At 46.5% G+C, this 13,245-nt stretch overlaps 1 protein-coding gene across 2 annotated transcripts in view; it reads left to right on the top strand.

Annotated features, from left to right (window-relative positions):
- The first annotated feature begins 6,476 nt into the window (after positions 1-6,476).
- tmtc1 (transmembrane O-mannosyltransferase targeting cadherins 1) overlaps positions 6,477-13,245 on the top strand; it is an 89,941-nt gene continuing 83,172 nt past the window's right edge. For both annotated transcript variants that reach the window (XM_076296316.1, XM_076296315.1), the window contains exons 1-2: positions 6,477-6,899; positions 10,997-11,174. In XM_076296316.1, coding sequence (XP_076152431.1) covers positions 6,607-6,899; positions 10,997-11,174 — 471 coding nt within the window. In that variant the 5' untranslated portion in view covers positions 6,477-6,606. The remainder of the gene's footprint in view (positions 6,900-10,996; positions 11,175-13,245) is intronic.

Genomic DNA, 13,245 nt, shown 5'->3' with positions numbered 1-13,245 from the left:
TCATTGCACATCCAGGAAGTGGGAGTGTCCTGAAAGAAAGCCCATTATCTGTGTAGGAGCCTACTGCAGTGTGCCCTTGGTGAAAAGGTGCTATCTTTTAGAATATTGCCTACGTAGTGTCTGGCTTTAATGATGTACTGTCCCTACCCCTGTAGAGAAGCAGTCTGTCTGACAGTGCAGCTGTGGGGCTGCTAACCTCTGCCTGGTGTGGAACACCACCAACAAATATGCCTTTCTGAAGACTATTATTACAGAGGGTGTTTGAAAAGTGCATTAGCAAGAAAGGCAACACTACCTTCCAATGTGCTCATGTGTGAAATCAATTTCATGTTCTCGCATTCTCACTCTATTCTCTCTGTTCCCTTTCTTTTTTCTCTCTCTCTCTCTCTCTCTCTTTTCTCTCAGCCTGTTCCTCAATTCATTTTCTTGCTCCTAGGCTTATGGCTTGGAAGTGATCATGCATTGTGCATCTTGAGTGTTAAGTTTTGTATTGGAATGGAGCCGGCAGCTTGACTTTGGCTGGAGTAAAGGACCGTACACCCACAGTGTTCAGTCTCTCACAAACCCCATTCTCATAAATAGTCCCATTATTCTGTCTGCTACACAGTATGTACACCTACTCCCATTGTGAGTGGCTTTTGAATGAAACAGTTTTGCAAATAGACTTCTCTTCAAAGTTTTCCTTTAACTGTTAGCTCTCCAGACGTTTTTGGGGAAATCTGCAAAGAATGGTGTGATTATGTTTGATCTGTACTGATCTAATCATGCATGTCCCATCTTAACACCACCTCACAAGACTGAAGATGACTGATCGCGTGCTCCCACACCAAACCAGTCCATTATCAGGCGTCATTGAAGACCTGTTTTGTCATTGCACTCCAACTTTCCCATGACCCTGGATCATTTCACAATATCCTTGTTGATCATTCTCATGCATGTGGTCACGGCAGTCCTAACCCCTGCCAAGTAGTTTTTTTCTCTCTCCTTCTCACTGAGAGAGAGAGAGTGTGTCTCTGTGTGTGTGTGTGCGCTTGTGTGTCTTGTGGTGTGTGTACATGTGTGTTGCAGTGTGTCTGTGTGTGTGTCTGGTGGTGTGTGTGCATATGTGTTGCAGTGTTGTGTGTGTGTGTGTGTCTTGTGGTGTGTGCACAAATGTGTTGCTGTGTGTGTGCGTGTGTGTCTTGTGGTGTGTGTGTGCGTGTGTCTTGTGTGTGCACATATGTGTTGCTGTGTGTGTGTGTGTGTCTTGCGGTGTGTGCAGGTGTGTGGGCCCCGCAGGCGAGAGAGAGGGAGTGTTGTTGTGTGCCTGTTCCCCTGTGGCAGCTGTCACAGCTCAGCCTTGCATCGGCGCGCCTGTCAGAGCCTCTGACCCACTTCCTGCCTGGGAGAGGGAGCGAGGGCACCGCTCAGGTGAGCCGCGTGCCAATCCGGGGCCCGGCGCAAACACGGCATCTGGCCCCACCTGAGACCCCCACTCCCCTCCAGCTGCCTGCTCCGCAAACCTCCCACACTCATCCATATCACATCAACTAGCAATGGAGAAGTGTGTGTCTGTGTGTGTGTCTGATTTTGTATGTATTTATGTGTAAGGAAGACTTTTGTGTGTGTGTGTGTGTGTGAGAGAGAGAGATTTTGTGTTTGTGGTTTTTTGTGTGTGTGTGTAAGAAAGTGTGTGTGTGTGTAATAAAGAGCTTGTGTGTGTGTGTGTAAGAAAGAGCTTGTGTGTGTGTATGTGAGAGAGAGAACGAGAAAGAGAGACCTTGTACATGTGTGTAAGAGAGAGTTTGTGTGTGTGTGTGCATGCGTGTATAAGAGAAAGCTTTTGTTTGTGTGTGTGTTTGGTTAGCTTTTGTTTGTGGAAGTCATTAGTGATAAACAACCTGAATCTGAAGTGTGTATTGAGTACCTTGAGGTAGTGCAGCTGTGATTGTGAGCACTCAGATGTGTATTAAACATGTGAAGAGGGAGACTGAAGCCTCCGGGCTCTGATGAGACTGATGAGATTGGACGAGAGGACACGACTCATAATCACTTTGTCCCTGCTCTACAAACTTCAAGTATCCTTAGTGTGTGTGAGGAAACTAGATGGGTTTGTGAGTTTTAAATCCCACAGCTCCAAGCACAAACTTGCAACCTTGCGGCCCATGCTTTGTGTAGGCCTAAACTTATTTTTCTGAAGCGTGATTTCTGAAGGGCTTATCTGTGGGTTTAGCGTGTCCGCGGTCGTCACTCCTGAGTGAAGCGCTTTGTACCTCCTCTCTGCTAATGGCCCTATTCTTTAGAATGAGCCTCTTGAGAGATTAAACCGTGTATCATCCATCGGACGCCTGACAGCGCCGGTGTCTTCAGAAATGGACCGCCTCGTTTAGCAGCAATCAGCTACTGAGCTGTAATGATTGAATCAAACGCTCTCGTGATGGACCCTGGTTGCTTTTGTGAGAACGTAGCCATGTCACGAGCGGTAGATGCCATCGGCTGCTCTTCACAGGCCATTGCCCACTGTTATTTAAGTGGTACGCTTACGGCTAGTTACAGTGATTAATCTTGGCTCTGCACTCTGAACTGGGTCTACACAAAGTGATGAAATTTGCACAAATAAAAACACTAAACTAAGTATGACCAGATTTGACCACTTTTTCATTGTTTTAGTAGCCTATAACTTAGAATTTGAGATCAGTGAAATAGATGAGGTATGGATAGGTAATTAAACCACAGGCTATTTGCCAGTTCTGCTAGGAGTTCAAGAATGATTACATGAATAGTCAAGGGACTCCGATGGAAATGGATGTTTATGAGATGTAAATGGCCTTGTGAACCCGGATTCTGCTGCAGGCTTGACCTTGGAGTAGGCTACCCGCTGAGAACAGAGTCATTATGAGTGATTGTTTACTCATGAAAAACAGCCATGAAAGAATGCAGAGAAGATTATGGGCAGTAGAAATAAATGAAAGAATACCGGAAATCTTTATAAGATGTTTGGATAGAGGTGTGCTTGTGAATGTGAGCGTGACTGTTTAGACTTTCATCTGTGGCTGGCCTCTGCACACTCTTTCTTTGGGGAATTGTGAATGTGTGTGTGTGTGTGTGTGTGTGTGTGTCAGAGTCCTTGTGAGAAGTAGCATACTGTTGCCTCGCATTAGTGTCTGCACTTGTTTATGCATTCAAACTGATCAAGAGCATAACCCCCTAGGCCTCACAATTACCAGCTGGTCCATTAATCACATTTTAATGTAACTGCCTGGCTGTGCTACTGTGTGTGTGTGTGTGTTAGCACACGTGTAGGGCACAGCTCTGACTACACACTTTGTGTCCTGTTTGGCCCTGGCCTTGGCCTGTTGTTGCCTGTTGTTATAGAATGTGTACAGAAAACCATGAAAAATGGAGAGACAGAGTGGGCTACCCAGGGGTCACCGTGAGGATTTGATCAAAACATGTACACGTGGGAATACCATAATATGAACGTGATCGTGTGAGGAGAACTATAGATAATGTTCACTTATGTTCCTTAAGAGAAGACCACATGCACACACTTACACTCATTCATATGATTAGAGTGCAGGAGCACAGGCATGCAGCCTCTGCCACCTGAGGGGGCTTCTCTCCATGTGGGCTTCTTATGACTACCAACTACAAATCAATCACAGACTTTGTGTGTGTGTGTGCTTCCCTATTGGCCTTGACCTTGACTGTTTTATTAAATTGTGTGCAGCAGAAAGGCATCATATTTCTCTCCCACTCCCTCATGTGCGAGGCAATGATGTGGCAAGCCACAATCAAATGGACTGTCTCTGATGTTTTGTGACAGGGACCCAATCACCTGTGGAGGACAAAACCTAGACTGACATCTTATTCTGGCACTGGTTACAGTTTCAGCACTGCAAGAAGACACACCTAAATATTTACTCCCATGCACACTCAAATGCCCACACACACACAAGCCTACACATGACTACTTGTGTTAACTTCTATGTTCTATTTATGTTCAAAAAACTTCTATTTTGTTTTTCTCTCTGCTCTTTCTGCAGTCTGACATCATCCTCCTCTGTTCTCTGCTGTTCTTCATTCTGCAGACATCCACAGATTGAGATGAAAGCCTTGTTAGGTGTAGGCCAGGAACAGAGACAACAGCCTTGTCCTTGTCCCCCCCCCCCCCCCCCCGTCTTTCTGTGTGCATCAGAGCACTGTCCTCCAGCCGAAGGCATGCTGACACATCTCTTTGCCCGCTCGAAAACCTCCACCTTCACTCTCCACCCACGCTGTGTGTGGCCGCTCTTTGCATACCCACATCGTGGTGGTTTTGGAGATGGACATCGTTTTTGTTTATGCTGCTTTCCAAAACAAATGGTGTAATGGAAGATGTTATTAACCAGGTGAGATGGATTCTACAGGAGAATGTCCATCTGACATTGTATCCACATGCACTAAAGTAAAACATACTAAATCATGTCCCCCAGATAAAGCATTCAGCAGATTTTCCATTTCAGACGGACCACCTACTTGGTGTGTTTCTCTCTCTCTCTCTCTCTCTCTCTCTCTCTCTCTCTCTCTCTCTCTCTCTCTCTCTCTCTCTCTCTCTCTCTCTCTCTCTCTCTCTCTCTCTCTCTCTCTCTCTCTCTCTCTCTCTGTGTGTGTGTGTGTGTGTGTGTGTGTGTGTGTGTGTGTGTGAGAGAGAGTGTAAGTGTGGTGTACTGCTGTGGTGAACAGTGATGTGTTATGGTCATAAGCTGCAGCTCTGAGTAAAAAACTGGTCCAGATGTCCCTGTCTGGCTCCTTTTGTCCTTGCTGCCTTTGGTGAAGGTTGCGGAGCCGTGTTAAAGCTTCACCCCACAGGGAAACAGAGACCTAATTCTTTATCCTCCACCCATCCGTCTGAATACTGCGCCGCTTTTATCCGTCAGCCTCCCGCTGCACAGACGGAGGCTCACTTGGCAAGTGCGTCTGTCCAGGATATTTTTGGGAGCCGCCTGTGCCCGGGATGCTGATTTTCAGCGTCGGAGATGGTGAAGAGGGCAGCACCTACGTGTCTGAAAGTGTGTATTTTCATTTTTACACACACACACAGAATGTGAGTTAGTTGGTGGGGAAGATTTCACTTCTGATTGATTGATTCAGCTATGGAACAAAACCTGCAATTATGTCAAATCAAACTGAGCTGAATGTGTTTTACATGTGCCATAATTTGCACAATGCTCTTTACTGCTCCACTGAGAATGATATTCAAGGTAAAAGGAAAGGATTTCACAGACGCTAAATGATGAATTCTTATGCCATGTTCTGAATCACTTTCACATAGAAATGAGAGGACTTGACGCATTAATCCACACTGAGCACTAATCACATGAAATGAACCCAGATAAGCCATTAACCCATTAAGCAGTGCAGCTGCACTGGGGCTCACAGTTCACTCACTAGGGGCCCATGGGAGGCAGCTCAAAGTGCCCCTCAATGGGGGGACAGAGCTCCTCCAATATTTTAACCAGAATCATCGAGGCACGACTCGAGCAGTTAACGTGTGATGGCTAGAAATGTAGGATACACCCTTTATCTGATAGCTGTGTTCCACTGACTTAGGGTTCCACTCCTGGTATTTTTTTTTCAGTATTACAAGCTCATTCAACTGATGACCACTATGAAGTCTTGAATAACTGTTTGAAGTAAGGTGGTTCTAGTAGACAGTGGATTGGGAGGTAGGCTCAAGGGTGATATAGGCTCAAGGACCCTATCATAAAATGTTAATGTTTTACTTACCAGCCTGACAATAGACAGATTGAAACTCAGTGGAACTATTCACATTTACATAAAGGTAAACACCTTCATTTTACTCAGGCCTAGTTTGCTGAGTAAAAGAAAAGGTTTATCACATGTACTTGTTTATGAGACTAACCTTTAGATAGATGATGCTACCATTGTCACAGAATCCTATATAATAGTTCTCGTCCATCTTTAATTCAGTGTAGGCTAATGAACTATATTGCTCTGTCTAGCTTTAGGCACTACAAAACAGGCGACAATATGTTAATTTGGGCGCTGTAGCAGTGTGGCGCTTATAAAATACATTATTCATCAAAGGATTTGAGCCAGTGAAGATTAGTCCTTGAGTGCTGTTAAGTTTTGCCAACGCATTTACTCACGTGTTCTCCTTCACAAGTCTGCAGAGATTTCATAATTCCCAAAAGAAAGAGAATAAACTTCTCTCCGTCCTAATGCGAACTATGAATAACAATCAGTCATTAGCATGCCCTTGCATGGTAATCATTTGTTTATTATTTATTATGTCTGAAAGTAAAGGTCATCTGCACTGCATTGCAATCATCGTCCGAAATACTCCAGTGCTTTTTATTGATTTTCAGTCTCAGTGGTGCTAATGAATCTCTCTCTCTCTCTCTCCCTCCCTCTCTCTCACACAAACACACGTTCTCACTCGCTTTCTGTAAATGCACATAGCGCATGCGCTAGGAGGCGGTTTCTCTTCGCTTGCATTTGCAGTGAGAATTATCGCTGGTTCTATCCATTCGCTACCAGTGCGTCTATGAGCTGCTTGGAAATGGACCTCAGCGCATCTTGGTATCATACCCAGCGCGATCAGCGTGCCAGTCAAGAAGCGACATGACAGCACACAACCGGGAAAAGATCAGCCGCCCCCTGCGGCTCTCTGCACTCTCCGGGCCGGGCAAAGGTATTCTCCGCTATGCCGTGTTGTTGGCGGTCTGCGGGCTCTGCTACACCAACTCTCTACGAGGGGAGTTCGTGCACGACGATGTGTGGGCAATCACCAACAACCCGGACGTCAGACCTGGCTCCAGCTTGAGGAGCATCTTTAATAATGACTTCTGGGGGAAGAGGATGTCCGATAACACCAGTCACAAGTCCTACAGACCACTGTGCATTCTCACCTTCAAGTAAGTTCTCCTCTACTCCAGCGTGCCTTCGGTTTAAACAGGGACATGTCCAGCAGCAGCCCACTGGTGTTTTGCCTGTGAGTAACAGGATGTAGTTATGTTGTCGTGGTTATCACCATATTGTTGTCCATTGATCTGTGTTGCATTAAGAGTTTGAGCCTCAATTTGCACAACAGCAACTTCTGGTTACGGTGGGAAATTTGGTACCTCACAACATTGTTATGCTGGACACGGCGATATTACATTTTAAGTTTGTCCCAGTGTTTAAGTTAACTGTCATGGCTAAAGTCAATATTGAGGAATATTTCTCTCATGTAAATTATCGCAAAAAAATCGGGATTCATAAATGTGAAAGTGCATGATTCACAGGATGGAACGCAATGGCGCAGCTGTGTTCCATTGGCAGACTGAATTCAAACCACTTGTTGCGCAGTGTGCGATGTACAGTGTTTCTTTTGAAGATGTTCTTAATAACGTCATTTAGTGGTGTCAGGCAAGTCCACAGATTTGAAATGAAACTTTTTATAACGTGCAATAATGCTTTTAAAAGTTAGGCAAAACTAATTTACAATAGGCCTACTAAAGCAAATTTAGTGCGTCCGTCAGTGGAGGGCGTGTTCCGTGGTCCGCTCTATGACGTTACGGTATATCAGCCTGGCACCGGTCCAAGGCTGAGGGGTCTGGAAATTAATCTTGAAATGTATCTGAACGCTTAGTTAAACCCTTTTCCCATATGCTGATTATTAATCAAAAGGAAAAAATATGACGTCTTTCCCATATCGAATTGTGCCGCAAACAAGAGTAGGCTATAATTCGTTTGATTAGTTAACGATACACTTCGTTTTAATTCAAGTCAACACAACGTTTCTGCTTGATTAGTTGCGTCTGTTGGAGAAATGTTAGGTTTATAGGAACGCATTTAAACCGTTTTGATTGAGTTACACAGGGGAAGCAATTTCACGCTGCTTAGATTCGCCCGTGCCTGTGATGCTGACTCGAGCTGTCAGTGTATACAGGAACACAGTGGGATTGAACGTTTTTTTTGTTTTTTGCTTCTCCTGGCTCACCGGTGGCGGTGAACGTCGAACGTCAACGTGGATGAGGCAGCCTGTAGGTTTCCTGCCCGTAGCCCAAATTAAAAAGCATGAAGTCAGTCATCCCCGGCCCCAGGTGCAATCACGCACATACTTTTCTCAAGGTGAATGCAAAATAATGGCCTTGAACATGATGTGAGGCCTATTTATAGCAATGCAATTACCTCACCTTTCTCTCATCTGTTGAGCACAGCTGGGTGAATGTTGTGTGAATAATGTGCTGTCATAAGGTGAGGAGATGTGCTCAGTGAGAGATGTACAGTAGCCACTGAGGGAGAAGACCTCCACAAGAAGACATTCAGAAATCGTTTCTAGCCTGTGAGGTGCCTGTGGCCCCATCCATGTAAGGTGAACCGATGTTGTTGCTTAGAGTGCCCTCTTCAATGTTGCGCGTGTTATTGATTGTTCCATCCTACGGTAGGCCAGTGTTGCCCACACATGAGTCTAATTTATAGTATAAAGACCAGAGGAATAGGGACGTGCCTTCTCTCTCAGAAGCATGACGCAGACACACACTACAGTTAATGGACAGTGGGCCGTGGCTCACTATCACTGCTTCAGCGAGGCATCACCAGCTGCCATTCATAGCCCCCAAGAGCCACGGGCCCGTGAGAGCCAATTCACACGGGCCATTTGACAGAGAGGTTTCCACTTGTTGGCCAGAGGTCCACTGGGTTTTTTGAAAAGCCCTTTTGTAGACCAGCACACTAGATGCAGTTGGCGATGGAGTTGCAGTCAGGAGGACTACTGTGTGTGGGAAGTGGAGAGACGTTTTAGCTCAATCTGGGATGCATCCTCTCAAGCCATGCGAAAGCAGACTTCTTTAAAGACACAAATAGACATGCTGTTAGGTTAATGCTTCAATGTGCCCACTCGTACTGTATTTGTTTATTAGGATGTGCTTTCATGCATGCATGCACAAACACACACACACGTCCTCTCAAGCGCGCGTGCACACACACACACACACACACACACACACACACACACACACACACACACACACACACACACACACACACACACACACACACACACCAAAAGCCACATGCACACACATTTCTACTCCGATGTCCCAAAGGTAAAATTTGAAGCATAAAGCCAAATGCTTAGTGACAGGTCTGGAGCATGAGTCATGTTTTTCCAGGGCCAGATCAGCTCTTACCTAGGCCTGGCTGACTTCACACTTGCACTACTATTTTTACCAAGTCACACATAGATTCACTAGAGGGGCTTAAGGAAAGGTGTCACAGTGTGAGTGGGTTGTCTTTTCACGTGTTAACTCTGGGGTTTAAGATGGTCTTGCACAGAAAAAAAATACGCTGTCTAGAGTAGACCTCTTATGAGGATACACAGCTCATGTGTGGAACTTGAAGATCACTTTGGTGTTGTAGACAAATTAGTGGAATGTATTACTTTTTGAGAGCAATTCTCTGATATTAAATAGTAGAGTGGCTTTGGTGCCCTTTCAAACGGCACATTTTTGATTTTCAGTCAATTTCCACATTTCATATTTTCTTTAATGAGTTGTAACTCTTAGATATTTAGTTTCTTTGCATGAAAGTATTTCTTCCTGCCCATCCATTCATTTGAATTCGACTATAATTGTAGTTACAGAGAAGGGGAAATGAGTCAGTGTTCAAGTTAGAGAGTTATGGATGATCTGGCGTAAGAAATCTCCAGATGATAATGGGTAAGACGGAAGGGGGCAATCAGCTAGAGAGTGAGAGAGTGTATGGTGGAAGAGAGAGAGGGAGAGGGGGAGAGAGAGACAGGGAGAGAGAGGGAGAGAGAGAGAGAGAGGGAGAGAGAGAGGGGGAGGGGGAAGAGATGGAGGAGTGACCTGTCCTGATGTAGACATTAGTCATACTTGCACGGGGGCTCCGCCTGGCTGTCATGCTAACCTCGTCAGCGTCTCCCTCTCTCCCTCTCCATCCCCCTCTCCCTCTCTCCATCTCCATCCCTCTCTCCCTCTCTCCCTCTCCATCCCTCTTTCCCGCCCTGTTCTCCTCCACCAGGCTCTCTCCCCTCCACCCCTCCACCCCACCCTCACCTGCTCCGCGGCTCAATCTCCCTTTAGACAGAAACACATTAACCTGACTATCTGCACATCTCCGTGACGGAACGCCCTCAACCAATCAGCTAATCCCCTAGGGTCCGCTGGAGACGTGCCGCACAGGGAGGTTAATGCCCCCTCTCACCGCCCCGCCTTTCACAGCAATCACCCGCCTGAAATATGGCCACTAGACACCACTGACCTTGTGTTTAAGCAGACCTGCAGGAAAGGGCGTTTCCCCCCCCTTCTCAAATTTAACCCGGCCAAGAGATAATGTATTTGATGTGACTCTCTCGAAAAGGTAAACGCGTTAAAGGTTGAACACCGTTCACTATCTCCACCTGCAAGACAGAGGCCGGGCATCGATTGTCAGCACTGTCGGAAGACACACTTCTAATTTCATTATTAGAATGGATTTAACCCCAGTCAAATACTGCACATTGCTTAATTAGAAAAGATTTTTAGATGGGACTTTGATTTAGTGGTGGCTATTATAGAGGATAAAATATAGTGACTAATATATATTCTTGGAGCACGGCCTCACTCCTGCAGGAGCCTGGATCTAAATGGGAGAGAGTGTGTCATTTAAAGCTGTCTGGAACAATTGAGCCTAATTAAATTCAGCACAGTCACGTCTTAAAGAGCCGCACGCTGTGGTGAACAGAGACTGTCTGCCCAAATAATATTGGAACACATTTCCTCTCATGCTCATCCACGGAACACCATTTTTACTTCATCAGTCCAATTGGAAAAAAAAAAATTGCCATCAGCCTGGAATTCAATGTTAGTCTATTAGCGGACTAAACCCGAGATGAAAGCCAATAGTGACGGATACTGATATGTTGTGGATGATGATGGTGACCCAATCTGTTGGCCTCTCTCTAACTCTGTGTGTGTGTGTGTGTGTGTGTGTGTGTGTGTGTGTCTTTGTGTGTCTTTGTGTGCAGGCTGAATATTGTGCTGGGTGGGATGGAACCGTTCTACTTCCACGTGGTCAACGTGTGTCTGCACTGCGCTGTGACTGCCCTGCTCATGCACACGTGCGAGTGCTGTGTGTTCGACGACAGTCGCCTGGCCTTCCTCACCGCCCTCCTCTTCGCTGTGCACCCCATCCACACAGAGGCTGTGAGTACACGCACGCACGCACGCACGCACGCACACACACACATGCATACATACACACACACACACACACATACATACACACACACACACACACACACACACACACACACACACACACATACACACACACATACATACATACACACAAAAGACATACTACGTTCAAGTTCAAGTAGTTTATTGTCATGTACTCATCAAAGGAATTGAAAAAGTATTGAAATTCTTTCCCCCACAGTACAGACATCAAGCACATGCATGCATCCATGAACCAAGCGAAACAATATGAACAAAAGTACTGGATAATGACAACACAGAATCCATATAGCATCATTCTGCCCTCTGCTCCTCCACCATGCTCCACATGAAGCCTCACCATCTGAGGAGAATCCCACCCACCCATATCCAGCTAATCACTAGAATGTTCCTGCCTCTCGTCTCGTCTCGTCTCGTCTCGTCTCGTCTCGTCTCGTCTCCTCTCCTCTCCTCTCGTCTCCTCTCCTCTCCTCTCCTCTCATCTTGTCTCATCTTGTCTCATCTCTGCTTCTGTCTCCTCACTCATCCGCCACAAGCTCTCTGGTTGAAATGCCCGGAGGCATTTTGATATGACAGCTGTCGTGTTTTCTGCTTGCTGTAAACGAGCTAGCATGTGCGCTGAATTTGCTTCATCCCACTTACAAGAGCGTCAGACACATAGACAAGTGATAGATGAAGTGAGAGTGGGGGAGAGAGAGAGAGAGAGAGAGAGAGAGAGAGAGAGAGAGAGAGAGAGAGAGAGAGAGAGAGAGAGAGAGAGAGAGAGAGAGAGATGCCTCGTATGGTTTTCAAAAGTGGGGCGAACGTGGAGAAATTACAAAACGGCAAAAAAGATTCGATTAATGCGTGATTTCAAGATTTCTAAGAGCAAACCCTTAAATTTTCCCTCCAACTGGTGAAGTGACCGCAGTGTGAACTACGTTTAACCACATATAACAATAGAAGACACAAAAATAGGTGTTCAAGGGCATAATTCTGGCTATAATCATGTAGTAGAGTTCAGGCCAGTTAGCCGCTTAAGGAGACATTAAGAGAAAGTACGACTGTTTCCACAGCAGTGCAGGCTAATTAAAAGCAAGTGGTCATGCATGGTTTCAGATGAAGATGAGTCGAGTGAAAGTATTTGTGGTTGTGGAGAGAGGAGGAGGAGGAGGAGGAGGAGGTCAGTAGAGGAAATTGCGGTGGAGCTGTAGTGTGATCCTGTGGGAGGATGGAATGCTATGCTGGGATCGCACCAGCCCATTCCGTGGAATGTGAGGAATCCCTGCTCGCTGGGGTTATGGGCCGCTTGCGGATGTAAATCGTGCTCCCGCTGCAGCCTCTGAGGGACGTTCACCCGCACGCTCGTCACGACGACAGCTCCGCCTGTCCTCCTCAGCTGTTGTGTGTGTATCTGGTGTTGCCGGGGACCCTCCTGCGTGGTGAACGCCCCGCCGCCGGCGTCTTGCTGGACGTCTGGACCCGTGTGCAGCGGCTCCATCGGTGGCATTGCAGGGCCACTCTCTGGCTGAGGTCACAGCTGAGTTTGATGGCAGATGGGGCAGATGGGGCAGATGTTGCTCTAAGTGGAGCTCAGAGGGCACAGGCAGGTGCTTGGCAGTAGGAGTCATGGCAGGGCTTGGCACCAGGACTGGTCTCGCAGGCTTCAGTGCCTGCATCTGCTGGTTTGGCAGTGGTGTTGGGGTGTTGGGGCAGCGATTGGGTGGGGTTGGACTGAACTAGGTGTTATGGTGTGGGGCTGGGCAGAGATGGACTGCGTGTGGGTTGAACTCTCCCTCTCTTTCTTTTCTCTCTTCCCATCTCTCTCTCTCTCTCTCTCTCTCTCTCTCTCTCTCTCTCTCTCTCTCTCTCTGTGCCAGGATGGATCAGCCCAGTCTGAGTAAACAGGTTATCTCATTAGCATTGGGGACCAGCTGGAACTCATTTAATTTAGCCTGATACGGAGATTGAGTGGGCAGAGGGGGTACACACACACACACACACACACACACACACACACACACACACACACACACACTCATACACACACACACACACT

This window comes from Alosa pseudoharengus, unplaced genomic scaffold (genome assembly GCF_046254945.1).
Source record: "Alosa pseudoharengus isolate Yale_2024_CS ecotype anadromous, Long Island Sound unplaced genomic scaffold, YU_APseudo_1.1 YU_APseudo_1.1_scf_20, whole genome shotgun sequence".
Taxonomy (NCBI): Eukaryota; Metazoa; Chordata; class Actinopteri; order Clupeiformes; family Clupeidae; genus Alosa; species Alosa pseudoharengus.
Note: the sequence above shows the minus strand (reverse complement) of the source record. Positions and strands in the feature narration are given on the sequence as shown.